The 15033-nt window shown below is 38.1% G+C and overlaps 1 protein-coding gene across 6 annotated transcripts in view; it reads left to right on the plus strand.

The window, feature by feature from the left end:
- Positions 1 to 15033, plus strand: part of dennd4c (DENN/MADD domain containing 4C) — a 121575-nt gene that overhangs the window by 91872 nt on the left and 14670 nt on the right. For 4 of the 6 annotated variants that reach the window (XM_052019222.1, XM_052019220.1, XM_052019221.1 and 1 more), the window contains 4 exons: positions 2186 to 2311; positions 4685 to 4801; positions 7245 to 7382; positions 10718 to 11859. In XM_052019222.1, the coding sequence (XP_051875182.1) occupies positions 2186 to 2311; positions 4685 to 4801; positions 7245 to 7382; positions 10718 to 11859 (1523 nt within the window). The remainder of the gene's footprint in view (positions 1 to 2185; positions 2312 to 4684; positions 4802 to 7244; positions 7383 to 10717; positions 11860 to 15033) is intronic. The other 2 variants (XM_052019226.1, XM_052019225.1) reach the window with 1 other exon arrangement.

The following is a 15033-nucleotide window of genomic DNA, read 5'->3' on the forward strand; positions in this document are numbered from 1 at the left end:
AGAAAGAAACAGGACTGTGCAGAAGGCAATAAAGTTAATTCATTTCGGGTTAGAAAAAGAACAAAATATTGTCTTCACAGCTCTTCCATTTCTCTCCAAATTGCCTGATAATTTACAAATAACAAGTTCATTAGTTTTTTTTTGCCAGTTGCTTTGTTCGAGAATTATAATTGAGGACTTTTGAGAACAGGAGTTCCATTGTTTACAAAGAAATTTGAGCAGAACAACTGCTAAAAGTATTTTGCTGGATTGCTGTGGTACAAAACTGGAAATCTGAAATAAAGAATGTTGAAAATATAAAGCAGGTCAGAAGCATCTGCCTGATCTGAGTATTTCCAGCATTTTCTGTTTTAATTGTATCAACTTGTAGCAGGCTTGCAAACTCCTAAGAGATCAACAAGGTCTTTTTTAGATGGACTTCTTGGGTGCTGATGTAGCATGGAAAACCTGCAAAAGAAATTGAACAAATGAAAATAAGTGAGATTTTACACTGAGTATTTTTTTAATTCAAGATGTGCATATCCATTCCTTAACCTAGTGTTAATTTTGAGGTAAATTTCACCAAATAGCTAAGTAGTTAATTTTTGGAAATGCATTCATCCTACGGCTTAATGTAATGTTCAAAGCCTTATTAAACCAATTTTCTGCCCTCTCCCCTCCTAGCTCCCTCCATTTTGTCATACATTTGAGGCCATCACTCACCCTCTCATTAGCAGGCTAATACAGTTTAGATTGTGAACTTTTTAAAAAAAAGATTTGCTATATCAACCAACGTCTAGTCTTAAAAGACGGTGCAGATTAAATGTTTATAAGCTGTAGTTGCTCTAACAAAGGAAAATATGGATGGGAACTGACTAATAATTGGACTGCATAAGGCAGTTAATGTTATTAGGTGATACTTGCAGTTTTATTTTTTAAACCAAGAAATTGTTTAACTATCAATTTTATAAATCATGTTCTGACTTGGTAAGTCTCCCCAGTGCTGATAGATGGACTAGGTGCCACGTATTTCATGAGATTTGTCTGAGGGATAGTGATCTGTTTTATTGACTCCATTTAATGAGGCTAGATTTTATTCTGACATTCTTGCATAAGTTTCTCAAAACTAACATTTTGTCTGACTTGGCATTCCAGTGCATGGAAAAGCATGCATTCTTTTTCTAGCCTCATGAATATGTTCTAAGCTCTCTTGTTAAATTTATTTCTTTTCTGTTCTAGTGCAAGTACCACTTTAACACAGAAGTGGGCACTGAAAACTGACATTGAGTGTTGAGTTCCATCACTTGAACTTCCATAATTCTTTTAAGCACTTTTTCAATTAGTATTTCTTCATCTGGTCGTCATTCTCTCTTCATTCAGCTTTCTTTATGAAATTTGAAATTAGTTCACTATTCTCATAATACAAAATGCACTGCAGTTATCTGTGTTGCTCTGGCAGTCCTTCCCTACCACCAAGAAGGGCAAGAGTGCCAGGCACATAGAGCAACACCACCTGCAGGTTCCCTTCCAAATTGCACATCAACTGACTTGAAAGTACATTGCTGTTCCTTCATTGTCATTGGGTTAAGCCCTGGAATACCCTCTCCCAGGAGTATCTTCACAATAAGGACTCAAGTTCAAGAAGGTGGCTCAGCACCACCACTGTGAGGGCAGTCACCGATGGATAATAAATGGTTAACCTTGTCAGCAGTGCTCGCATCCTGAAGAATGAATAAATTAAAAAGACTCTGCATAGATGACTAATAATTCTTCACTTTTTCAAAGATGTGCCCAGTTGTGTATCTTGGTCACACATTCCAGATACTCTATGGATGACCCTGTATATTTTTGGTATTTGGCTGATAGTAGCTTGACACGCAAAAACCCACAGTCTGTTGAAAAGTGTACTGGCTGTACATTTTCCTTCTTTGCTTCAAACAAAATTCAGCCCATTGCAGTATGTTCTAAGCTCAATCATTCTTTCAGAGGATTTTATTAACCTATTAGCAATTTACCATTAATTATACATTGTTTCAATAAATAACGAATAGTCTAACAATTGATGTTTTGATTTTCAGAGGGTTAAAATTTGTTTTGCGTCTCTGTTTTTGTTGTCAGGTTAGTTTAAAAGAAATTGTTGCACAAGAGAGAACTTTTTAGATAATTTGTTTATACTTTTCCTTGCCTCATTTGATATTGTGAACAGGTGGAAGTGATACGGATGCTGTGAGCCATGGTAGCGTGGATAGTTCTAATGATGCTAACAATGGGGAACATGTGTTCGTCCGAGACCTAATCAGACTAGATTCCACTGATAATCACGGTAGCACAGGTATTAAGTTCTGAATTGCAATAGCTTCAGTGATGATCTTCATACAGTCCATGATTGACATAAGATGTGATGGTAATCCCTAATATCATCTGGAATCCTCTCCTGTAGTTTTTCTTCTGAACTCATCTAGTCAGCAAACCTCAACGTTTTGAACATATTATCATATCCAAATTGTTATTTTGAACATGGAAATCTCCTTGATCTAGATCTTGTATTTTCCTATCTTTGCTCTTTGTTGTCACTGAATTTTGCTGCAAAGTTTGTTTCATGACTGTAGGCCCTTCTTAACTTGTCATGGCTATTTGACCTTTTGGGTGGGTTAACTTCTACTGAATAACTGATTTGACATCAGTGTTATAAATTTATTTTCTTTATTCTTATTCACTTGGTATATTTCTAATTTATTTTGCTGTTTGTGCTCTTTGATCCTAATAGAGCAACTTCATTTGCAATGTATAATTTCGTACAGAAATTACAACTCCAAAGAGTCCAAAGTTTTGACCAAGTCTGAGTCAGTGTAAGTTTAAAAAGAAGAAAAAATTTATTTTCATTGTAGTGTTTGTAGGCCAATAGTAAGATAGAATGGAATATCATCAGTGAGGGAAAAATTGTTTTCTTTGTTTAACATGCACATGACGAATTAGGGTTGTAATATCCAGTCCTTTCAAGAATTTAATGGTCTAGTTTTTGTCTGAAACATCCTTTTGGATTGGCCTAGGGGTGGTTTATGCAAGCAACCATCTAGGTCAGAGCTCTTAATTTTTTTTTGGAAGAGCTTCTAGAGGATGTGGTGCAAAGTTGTAAGTGGTAGATCTCTATGGACCACAAGGAAATTCAGTATTTTTTCTAATAAGCCAGCATTTCCTCTTGTAATAGTCAAGTTTAGGCAAGTGCCCTAAACTCAAATATTGCAGTCTTTGATATTGTGTGCAAATGTTTAGGAGCACATGTAATTATTGTTGAATTTTTACTATTTTTTATAAAGGTAATAGAGGAAATGTAGGTCCAACTTGGAAAGGATACCCGAACTAGCCTATTAATCTTCCAAGGATTATTACAAAGCAACTTCAGTGCTTTTGAAGTTTTAAGAGAATGGCCATTATTTACATGCTGATAGGGAAAAATGCTCAATTTCTAGGATTAGATGCTAAGTCGATGTTTTCACTCATGGGGCACTAGAATTAGAGGGCTTTGTTTAGGATTGAAGGGTTGTCTTTTGAATACTAAGATGTGGATTAATCTATCAGAGGGTGTGGATTCTTTGACATGTTCTACTTGGGAGAGCCTTAGAGGCTCAATCATTTCATATGTTCAAGAGTGAGAGAGATTTTTGGTCAGGGAGATTCTACAGTTATAGGGAAAGAGTAGGAAAGTGGAGTTGAGGCCAAGCACAGATCAGCCCATGATATTGGAATATGGAGCAGACTTCAGGGGCTGCATGACCTTCTCTTCATTTCTTGTGGTCTTAATACAAGTTGGATATTCAGACATTTTCTTTTATTGCCCCCACTATGCTAATTGAATTTTTGTTCAAAATATATTTGGACTTTCTGTTTAAGTAAATGGTTTTATGGAAATGCAGAAAGATTGCACACATTGCCCTTGTGTGTTCATAACTTTAGGAAGAGTCATACAGCACAGAAACGAACCCCTCAGCCCACAGTGTCCATGCTGTCTTTTTGCTCATCTACACTAATCCCATTTGCCTGCATTAGGACCGTATCCTTCAGTGCCCTGTCTATTTAAGAGTCTGTCTAAATAGCTCTTAAAGATTTTAATTGTATCCACCACCACCAATCGGTTCCAGGTATCAACAACCCTCTATGTAATAAGATAAGACTTGCCCTTCACATTCCTTTTAAATCTCCTTCCTCTCACCTTAAACCTATGCTCTCTTGTTTTTGATAGTCTACCTGGGAAAAAAAAAGTTTGACCATCTACCCTATTTATGCCTCTCATAATCTTATATACACCTGTCAGGTTACCCCTCTGCTTCCTTCGCTTCAGAAAAAACAAGCCCAGCTCCCCATGTCCTCCAGTCCAGGCAGCAACCTGACGAATTTCCTCTGCACTCGCTCCAGTGCAATCACATCCTATCTGTAATGTGGCGACCAGAACTGCACATAATACTCCTGTGGGTGGCCTAATCAGTATTTTGTATGGTGTTAATGTGTTAAAGTAAACAACTCCAATACACTCATTTTAAAATATATATGTATTAAGAGTGTTTACAAGGGAGAATTCTTGTACATTTCTAGTCTGAAGGACATTCAATTTCCAATGGATGAGGTAAAATGGGTTTTTTGATACTTGGATGGTTCACACATTAAGAGGCAATTATTGTGTTCAAATTGTGTGCCTGCTTCTTTACAGGTGCTCAATCAGACCAGGGTTATGGATCTAAAGATGAACTTCGGCGTGATGGCATTGACCTCCATGAAGATACGCTAGTAGAAGTTGGCTCACCTGGTACAATTACAGAGCAAAAAGGTGAATAACATGAGAATTGCCCTGACATTATACTGTGTTCTATAAATTTAGTCTCCTGATTAACACACTTGTGCACTTTAAACAACAGTTTCACACACTGCTGTGCTGTGAAAAGCAAGAGTCATGTGCCTTTTGGGAGATAAAGCATGCAAGGGGAGGAGAAAAAAAAATCCTGCAGTAGCTTGTGTTCAATTTGAGCAATGTGCCAATCCTGAAAAATGTCATAACAGTTGTTTAAAATGTGATTAGGTGCCTGAGTGTTTGTAGAGCAGGACTGTAAAAGACAAAATCTTAGAGAAATAGTTAATATCAAAAGATGATGAAAAGTCAAGTTTATTCAAAGCTGACAATCCCATTTTCTGGTTCTATTAATGTTAGTACATTGCAAAATGCATGTAAATTTATAAAGCAATATTGGAATTTTAGTTGTAAGGCAATTCTTTTAGTTGTCCAAGGATTTACAGGATGTTCAAGATCCATCGGGAAGGTTCATCGGACTGCTAGGTGCCCTTATGTAGTTTGGCATTGGTTGATTATAAACACATGTACTGAGATACTGTGAAAAGCTTTGTTTGCGTGCCATCCAGACAGATCATGCCATATACAAGTACATGGAGATAGTAAAAAGAAAACCAGAGTGAAGAATATGCTGTCTCAGTTACAGAGAAAGTGCATGCAAGTAAACAAAAAGTGCAAGCGTCACAGAGGTAGATTGGGAGATCAAAAGTTAGTGTTTTAGCTCATGAGAGGTCTATTCAAAAGTCTGATAACAATGGGATAGAAGCTGTTCTTCAGTCTGGTGGTATGTGCTCTCCAGCTTTTGTATCTTCTGCTTGACAGGAGAGAGAATGACCAGGGTTGGAGAGGTCCTTGATTACATTGGTTGCTTTCCAGAGGCAGTGGGAAGTGTAGACAAGAGTCAATGGAGGGGAGGCGGGGCTGCGTTCGCAACACTGCAATTTCTTGTGGTCTTGGGCAGAGCAGCTGCTGTACCAAGCTGTGATGCATCTGGATAGGATGCTTTCTATGGTGCATCTGTAAAAATTGGTAAGAGTCATTGGGGGCATATCAAATTTTGGTAGCGTTCTGAGGACATGGAGGCATTAGCATGCTTTCTTAGCCATAGCATCCACGTGGCTGGACCTAGACACATTGTTGGTGAAAACTTGAACCTGTCAACCATCTTCACCTCAGCACCATTGATACAGATGGGAGTGTTCTCCACCCAACTTCCTGAATTCAGTGACCATCTCCTTCATTTTGCTGACATTGAGGGAAAGGTTGTTGTCTTGACACCATGCCATCAAACTCTGTCTCCTTCCTGTACTCTTCTTGTCAGTGTTTGAGATCTGGCCCACTATGGTGGTGTCATCTGCAAACTTGTAAATGGAGATAGAGCAGAATTTGACCATATAGTCGTGAGTGTATAGGGAGTACGGTAAGGGGCTGAGGGTGCAGCCTTGCGGGGGACTGCTGTTGATCAGGAGGTCAAGGAACCAGTTGGAGAGGGTGGTGCAGAGTCCTAGGTCTAGGAGTTTGGAGATGAGTTTATTTGGAGAAGTTGAAATAAAAACAGAAAATAGTCAATGCTTAGCAGATCAGGCAGTGTCCATGGAAAGAGAAACTAAGTTAATGTTTGAAGTGGAAATGCTTCATCAGAGTGGGAAAGAGAGAAAACAAGTTAGTTTCAAGTTGCAGAGAGGGTGAGGGAGGGATGGGTAGGGCAGAGGGAATATCTGTGACAGGATGAGGTAAGGATTGATGTTGGGGAAGTTCTACAGGTTATCAAGTAGGGGCAGTTAGAGAAGGAGTGTAAAAAGTTGCAAAATGCAGGGCTGAAGGACCCACCTTTGACTTTTCAAAATGATCTGAAACGATTAGAGGATTCATAAGAGAATTTGAAAGCTTAGAACCTTCATTGCAGTAAAATTCCTTCTTTCATGGGGCATGAGGGCCACCCCAATTATTTACTTGACATTAAATTTAAAAATCACTTGAGTAAAGTCTCCTGGGTTAACATGTTACTGTTCACTCCAGCAACTGTTTTAAACACTAACACATTGTCATAAGCAGGTCATGTGGTCTGTCCTTTCCCAAATAAATGCTACCATTAGCCTGCTTCCCCTACACAAGAACTATTCCCTCTCCCCAATCAATATGAAATGATGTTTATCTACAAAATTCAGTTAACTATTGACCTAGTCCGTTTAATTCTGGACTTATTGATACGATTAACTTTTTTCCCCCACTTGTGTATATTTCATATTATTTGACAGTGCAAGGGGGCAATTTATCAACTCCAATCGTACTTTGAACTTATTTAATTTTGTTCTTCACCATTCATTGTCAATATTTTTAATGTAAATTTAATTTTTGAATTTAAAATCTCTTGAATGTGAAACAAATAACCATCTTCTAAATTTACTTTTTACCTTATTGATAGAAAAAAGTCCAGACAGTGCTGGTGAGGAATCAGCAGTGAATAAAGAAATTAAGAGTTTCAACTCCCCAGAAAGACTGCAATCAAGTAGTAGCATTGTAAAACTTCAGTGTGCTGCTGTTGGCAATAATGGGAACAACAGTAAGTAATTTTTATTTCATCACTAGTTTGTAGTTTATTGAATTACAGTTTGCTTTATATCACTTGCATTTTTCAACATTTTGTTTTGTTTTTCTTTTAATGAATTCTATTCATTGGATGCATTTGTTTGGAAGTTCCTATGTGGTACTAGAAACTGGGGGATAAGGTAAGAATGGTGGAATTGGGCATTAGTTTACACATTGTAAATGGCCAAGATGCTTCAGGGGTAATCTAAAGAAAGCTGAGTCTTTTGATAATCTGAACAATTTAATGATTCCTTTAATTAAAACAAAGTTCATCTGACTTAAATCCAGTCTCATTATCGTGTGTTTAAAAAAAATCTATAATACACTGAGATGTGTTTAGAATTAACCGCCTGCTTTCAGTAAAATTGAAAAGGCATAAATACATGTAACAAGTGGTGTGCCACGGAGAGATGCTGGGGCTTCAACTAATGATTTGTATTAATGGCTTGGATGAAGGTGCCAGATGAATTTGAATTTGCTGATGCCACAAAGATAGATAACAAAGAAATTTGTGAAAAACATGAAAGAAGGCTATGGTGGGATATAGATAGGTTAAGTGTATGGACAAAAATCTGGCTAATGAAGGATAAGTAAAATAAATGCATGGCTAGAGGGGTGATGTAAAAGGATGGGAGACATTGGGACTGAGTCTTGGGGAAGTGGGACATGTACAAGCTTGGATGGGTTATACCCAGATAGGATTGAGACTGGTATCCTCATGGGGGTGTTTGCTCGTGCTGTTTGGGTGGGGTTTAAACTGGTATAGCAGAGAGATTAGACCTGAGCAGGCAGTAGTTCACAATCTAAATGAAAGAAAATGAGAAAGCAAAAGAGGTAGGAGGGGAAAGAAGGTTGAGGAAAAAAAATAGTGCCACAAGAGACCCACCATATGTGGGAATTCTAAGAAAAAATGGTCAACAAAGAACAAAGCCAGGAGTTCACAGCACAAGAGGATTTAGTATCCATTTTGAGAGAGAGATACTTGGATCTGAAGTAACTGTGATAAATATAAATAAGGAGAAAAACAAAGAAATCAGATGTTGAAAAAATGTTAGAATCAATTATTAAATAGGTTAAAGGCAGAATATTTGGAAAACCATAATCTGATCAAGTAGAGACAGCATGTACACTTGTAGGGGAAATTATGTCTGACAAATTCAGTGGAGTTCTTTGAGGAAGTATCAACCAGAGTGGATAGAGAGGAGTGAATTTATGTAATATACTTTAAAAAGACTTTCAGCAAGACTGTTTTGCCAGATAGGAGCTCATGGTGTTGGAGATAATATATTGGCTTAGATAGAAGTTTGGCTAATTAGCATGAAACAGTGGGCAAGGATAAGGTAGAGCTGCTGGCATACTGCCTTCATGATTGCATCAGTGTGATGGGCCCAGGATAGATCTTCTGAGATGTTAACACCCAGGAACTTGAAGCTGCTCAACGATTCCACCACTGACCCCTCAATGAGGACTGGTGTGTGCTCTCCATTGAGAGTGCCAGCTATTTACAAATATATATCTATGAGTTAGAGAAAGGAGGTGAATTATTGTAGCCAGGTTTGCAGATGATAAAGTAGGGAGGGAAGGGTAACCTGTGGGAAGGATATGGGTAGTTTACTGAGAACAACTGATGTGTTGAGTGGACAGAAAGTTGGCAAATGCAGTATTATGTGGGAAAATGCTTCCTTCACTTTGGAAGGAAGAATGATAAAACAGATACTTTAAATGCGGAAAGCTGCCACACAAAAGATTTATGGTTCCTGCATATGAAATAAAAGCTAGCATACAGCTGCAGCAGGTAATAGGGAAGGCTAATGGAATGTTGGCTTTATTTCAAGGGGAATGGTATAAAAGTAGACGAGTCTTGCTATAACTGTACAAGGCACAAATAAGACCACATCTGGAGTATTGTATTGTTTTATGCAAGGAAAGATGTGTTATCATTGGACACAATTCAGAAAATGTTCACTAGGATGATTCTGGGAATAGAGAGTGGCTTGGAGGAAATGTTGAACAGGTTGGCTTATACTTATTGGAGTTTAGAAAAGCGAGAGGCAGTCTTATGGAAGCATAAGATTCTTTGACAGGGTAAATGCTGGGAGGATGTTGCCATTCATTGGAGAGTCCAGGATCAAAGGGCGTACTCTCAGAATAAGCATTGCCCATTTAACACTGAGCTGAGGAAGACTTTTTGAGTCTTTGCAATTCTTGCCCCAGAAAGTTATGGAAGCTGATTCCTTAGAATATATTCAAAGCTGAGATAGATAGATTTTTAATCAATGAGGGAGTTGAGGATTATGATGAAAAGGGCAAGAAGGTGAACTTGAGCAATGTCAGGTCAGTCATTATCCTTTTGAATGGCAGAGCAGGCTCAAGGAGTTGAATGACTTCCTATTTCATATGAACTTAATATGGAGAACATGTGCAAATTTCCATTCGGCAGGAAAAATAAAAAGCTAAGCTCTGAGCGGCAGAGAATCTGTGTGTCCTAGTGTATGATTTACAAAAGGCAGATACAGTAAGTAATTATGAATGCAAACAATATTGTCAATTATTGTTAGGGGAATTGAATACAAAATACCAAATGGAAGATTATGCTTCAACTATATAGGCATTATTGACACCACATGGAGCACCATGTACAGTATTGATGCCCTTATTTAAGGAAGGATGCAAATACATTGAACATAATTCAGAGAAGGTTTACTAAACTAGAATCTGGAATGTGGGTTGTCTTATGAGCGAAAAATTGGACAGCCGAGGTTTTTATTCACTTTGAATAGTGAGAGGGGACTTGATTGAAACAAGTCATAATGGGGTGGACATGAAGACAATGTTTCTTATTGCAGGAGAATGTAGAACTATGGGTCACTGTTTCAAAATAAGGGATTACCCATTTAAGACAGATGAAGCACATTTTTTTTCTCTTGACTGATTTATTGTTTCATATATCAACCATAATCTTTATTGAAATCAGTCCTAGCCATCCAAGATTTGAGGATGCTTGGTTAAAGGTCCTTCCCAGGTTATGGCAGGGTTCCATTCCTGTGAACTGTTCATAACCTAGAAAGTTCACAAGTTGGAATTGTGGCTGCAAACAAGAGTTCCCAGGTGGCGAAGCGGCCTGCAACGTTGCAGCAGCTGGCAAATCCATACCGCTGGTCTCCCAAACACCCATTGAGTCGGGTATTCATAACCCGGGGAGGACCTATAGATTGAGGATTTCCCACTAATTCCATGCTTGTTTTTTTTAATAGCTGTATAAATCATATCCTTGTCAAAATTAATCCTTTACTTTTTACTTAATTCTAGGTAATGTAGCAAATTTGCTGATAGTAAAAAATGATCATTACCAAGGTGATGATGCAATTGGTGACCCCAGTACTCGAATGCAGCGGAAAAACAGTGAGAAAATTCAGCAACGGCAAAAGCACTGGGCAGAAAGGAGCTGCAGCTTCAGTGCTGATACTCGGCCTAATATGTTACTTAAAAAGGGAAGCCTTGAAGCTGATAATGAGATAGCGGAGATGATGGGTGCTGATGCGAGAATCTTAGCTGCTGCTCTGTGCAGTGCCAAGGAACCAGATTCAGTAGTTAAGGCCCATCCAAACTTGGATCACTCAGCTAACCAAACAGGAGAGTGTCAAGGTGAAGGCAGCACAATTACCTTGGATAAATTCTTGGATATTTCAGAGAATAGTGACTTAAGCAAAATGAAAACATCAGATAAACACTCTGTTGATACTAAAAATATAGCATTTGAGGACCAACAGGTTGAGCCAAATGCTTTTCTTCCGATTGATGAAGAGCATGAAGTTGAAGACCCTATGCACAAAAGGATAACTGTTTGCCCTACAGTTAAGCCTGTAGAAAGGGAAGATGTTAAGATAGGTTTTGACCCATTGTCATTGCTAGCCTTGGAGACTGAGAAGAAAATATCTTCCAGTGTTGAGAAGAATGTTCCCACTGTTGTCTCTCGAAAACTTGCTGATGAGATTGAAATGTATATGAACCTTAAAAGCCCTCTTGGAGGAAAATCTGCCAGTATGGAACTGCACAAATCAGAGAACGAAGAGAAGTCCTCATGTGGCAGCAGCGACATGCACTGTCATGCACCGGAAAGAAGGTCAAGTCTCCCATCTAGCCCAGTTCCGCCAGAAGGTGCGCAGTCAATGACTGTATCGGTGTCCAGATCAAAAACATTCGCTGGGCAGCCTAAAGTGCAAAAGGCTATTTCACAGAAGATGCGTTCAGCTTCATTAACTGCCTTAGTAAAGAACACTCAGCATGGCTCGTTGGGATCCATGGTCACATCAATTTCTGGATTTAAGCTTGACAATCTGCTCTCAGGACCCAAGATGGATGTACTAAAATCTGGTATGAAACAAGCAGCAAATGTTGCCAGCAAAATGTGGGGAGCTGTGGCATCAGCATACTCCTATTCTGATGATGAGGTTTGGCACTTAACTTTGCTCTTGTGTTGTGCATTTATTTTGAGAGGCAGTAGGATAAAAAATTTACTTTGCGTATCTTGTATTTTTGAAACTTGTGACCAACCACATAAGTGTATATGTAAGGTAACAGCAGGTTATGTAATTATTTGATACACCTGAAGGACCGAACATCTTTATGCAAAATGAGGAATAAAATCAAATATACAGTGCAAAGCTTTTTTATTGCTGTTATAGCTATAATACATTATAGAAAAATATTTTTATTACAGAAAATTCTGTACAGAGTTACTGCATTTATCTCAAAGATGCATATTTTATCTAAATTCCACATTTGGCGATAGTGGCATCTCATGTTTTTCCATGTCAGCTATGACTCTGTTGTTTTCTCACTTGAGTCAGAAAGTTAGGTTCAGGTCCCTCTCTGATATTCCAATGCAATACATAGGGAACCCAGCACTAGAGATGCCACATTTTGGATGAGATGTTAAACTCTTCTGTATTATTAATTATTTTGCACAGAATGAAGAACATGGGAGTTTTGTCTGGGCCAGTATTTACCCCTGGGTCAAATTCATTAAAAGATTATCTATTTTTTATCACATTGCTGTTTGTGAGAGCTGCCTTGTTTCTTACATGATGATGGTGTCTTTTGCTTTGACGTTACTTTTATTTTGGGTATCTTGAAAGGATTGTGAGAGGTTTTATAATTGCACATCCTACGTTTGAGATGATCAATAATGTAAAAGACTCTTTTTTATTAAAGAATGCACAATGCCTTGTTGCTTTGTCTTGTTGTTCAATGAGACAGCAGATGAGCTTATGTTTTATTTACAAAGTTGGTAGCTGGCCAGGGCCTGATTAGTGGGAAGTGGAGCAAATGCTTCTTTTAGTTTAGTAACTACCTTAATTTAGCTCTAGGTACTGATAGCACAGAGGTCATTATCAAGGACTGACACATACTGCAAAGCTGAACCACAGGAAGTATCATTGGGCATGTATTACTTTTTGGTCGGGAGAAAAAATTTAATTCCTGTCTATAATGACATTTGTATCACTGTGATGAATGAGTGACCATGGCATTGGCTGCGACTGCAAAAAGGAGAGTCAGGGCTCTGATCACTTTTCCTGTAGTAATATTTCAAGAGTATCTGCAAATGTTTGTACAAACTGGCTTCTGAATCCTGTTGAAGACTGAACAGCTCAGTAATGTCAAGAAACTCCAACTAACCTGGCTATAGTTTCTCAACCTTCCTGCCACCTTTAATTTTAAACTACTGAGAAGAGAATTATGGGATACTTTCTTGGCATATTTTGGTGGTAAGACACATTGACAAAGGTATTTTACCTAGTTTCCATTCAAATGTTTTGTTGCAACCAGCAATATTATAAAGATTGATATTGAAAGACTGCACAAATGTCTTTTCCTTCAAGGATTCCTATATTAGAATTTTAGTAAAAAGACAGACTGATTTGTAATTATATGGATTTTCATGTCCTTTTCAGTATGTCCCTTCGTGCTTTGCAGCTAATTAAATATTTCTGAAGTGTAGTCACTGTTGTAACATTGGAAGTGCAGCAGCCACATTGTGCACAGCAAGCTCCCATAAACTGCAAAGTGATCATGACCAGAGTCAGTTTTTGTAATGCTGATTGAGGGGCTGAAATTATTCCATGGGATATTTTAATTCTACTTGCAAAAGGATTATTTAATATTTCATCTGAGTTATTAAGTTCTATAGTAGTACCTGAACGCAGAATGTTCTGACTCGGTTACGAGAGTGCTACCAATGGAATTACAGTTAGAAACATAGAAAAACTACTGCACAATTCAGGCCCTTCGGCCCACAAAGCTGTGCCGAACATGTCCCTAGCCTAGAAATTACTAGGCTTACCCATAGCCCAGTTGATGTAAAGATAATTTTATTGCTTGTGTCTGATTTTGTGGGCATCTATAAACTTTTCTTAGCTTATGCATTATTTTTAAACAGTACATTAACTGAGGAGTAGTCATCTTGTACTTGTGTAACATGAGATGTTCTTGTGCTTCATGGAAGAATTTTAGGTGGCTTTGAGAAGGTATTGGGTCAGTGGGGGGGAATGAAGGTAGCAAAATGGAGGGGGTTAGAAGAGGTAATTCATGATCAGGGTCTAGTGGCCGAAAGCTGTACTACTGTTGGTAACCCTGGAAAAAGGAGGAGGCAGAGATGGGGGTTGGGGGGAGCTAGAAGACTGGAGAAGTTATAGTGAGGTGGTAAAAGGTCATGAGTGAATATATAGGATGCAAATGAGGACTTTGAAGTATGTGCATTGATTTTTTTCATTTAGAAGGAAACGTGTATAGGAAAAAATCAGAATGAGAAACATGGGACAGGATGTACAACGTGGAATATTGGATGAGTAGCAAATTAGGAGCAGGAGTAGACTCTTGGCCCCTCAAATATGCTGTGTCATCAAATAAAATGGCTGATCTGATTAAGTCGAATGGTGGAAACAGAGCTGGTTAACAGCCTACATGTAAAGCATCAAGAATAACCAAGTGGAATGGGAAAGTAAAAGACACTGAGGATCAAATGCCTGTATTTTGAGTTCTAGGAATGCATTGTTTAAGGTCAGACAATTCCAAGGAAGTGGACAAGAAGACAGAAATCTAAATAATGGGCTTGTTGACAAGTGAGCAAGCATTAATTATATTTTTAGTAGTTGCAGTTGCAAGTTCTAAATTTATTTGTTACACTCTACACAGTGGGTCAGTGGATTAATTTGTGGCTTGCTGCAGCATGAAGGCAGTATAGATGCTGTGAATTGCTGTGAGTTATTCATGAGTCTCTTTGTTTCGTATCTAATCTGGTTAGCTAACAATTTTCCAAATGAAAATGTGCAATTGAAATTCCTACTTATTAGAAAGCTGTAGATTCAATGTATTTGCTGTAGTCTTTTTAACCTAGCCAAAAGTAAATGAGTTATTGACCTATGCAAAGATTCAGTGTGATTGGCACACTCTTGGGTGACAATGCTGCAATTCTTCTTTTACCACGCAAGGGTCTGTTAAATATCCAGGGCCTCTTCCAGGAAGATTAAAGGTTGAGTTGAAGATGCAAGCTTCCACATAACTGATCTCTAGATACTTGAAACAATTTAACTATTAGTTATAAATTCTGATAGCTATAAAATGGT

This window comes from Pristis pectinata, chromosome 7 (genome assembly GCF_009764475.1).
Source record: "Pristis pectinata isolate sPriPec2 chromosome 7, sPriPec2.1.pri, whole genome shotgun sequence".
NCBI classification, from domain to species: Eukaryota; Metazoa; Chordata; class Chondrichthyes; order Rhinopristiformes; family Pristidae; genus Pristis; species Pristis pectinata.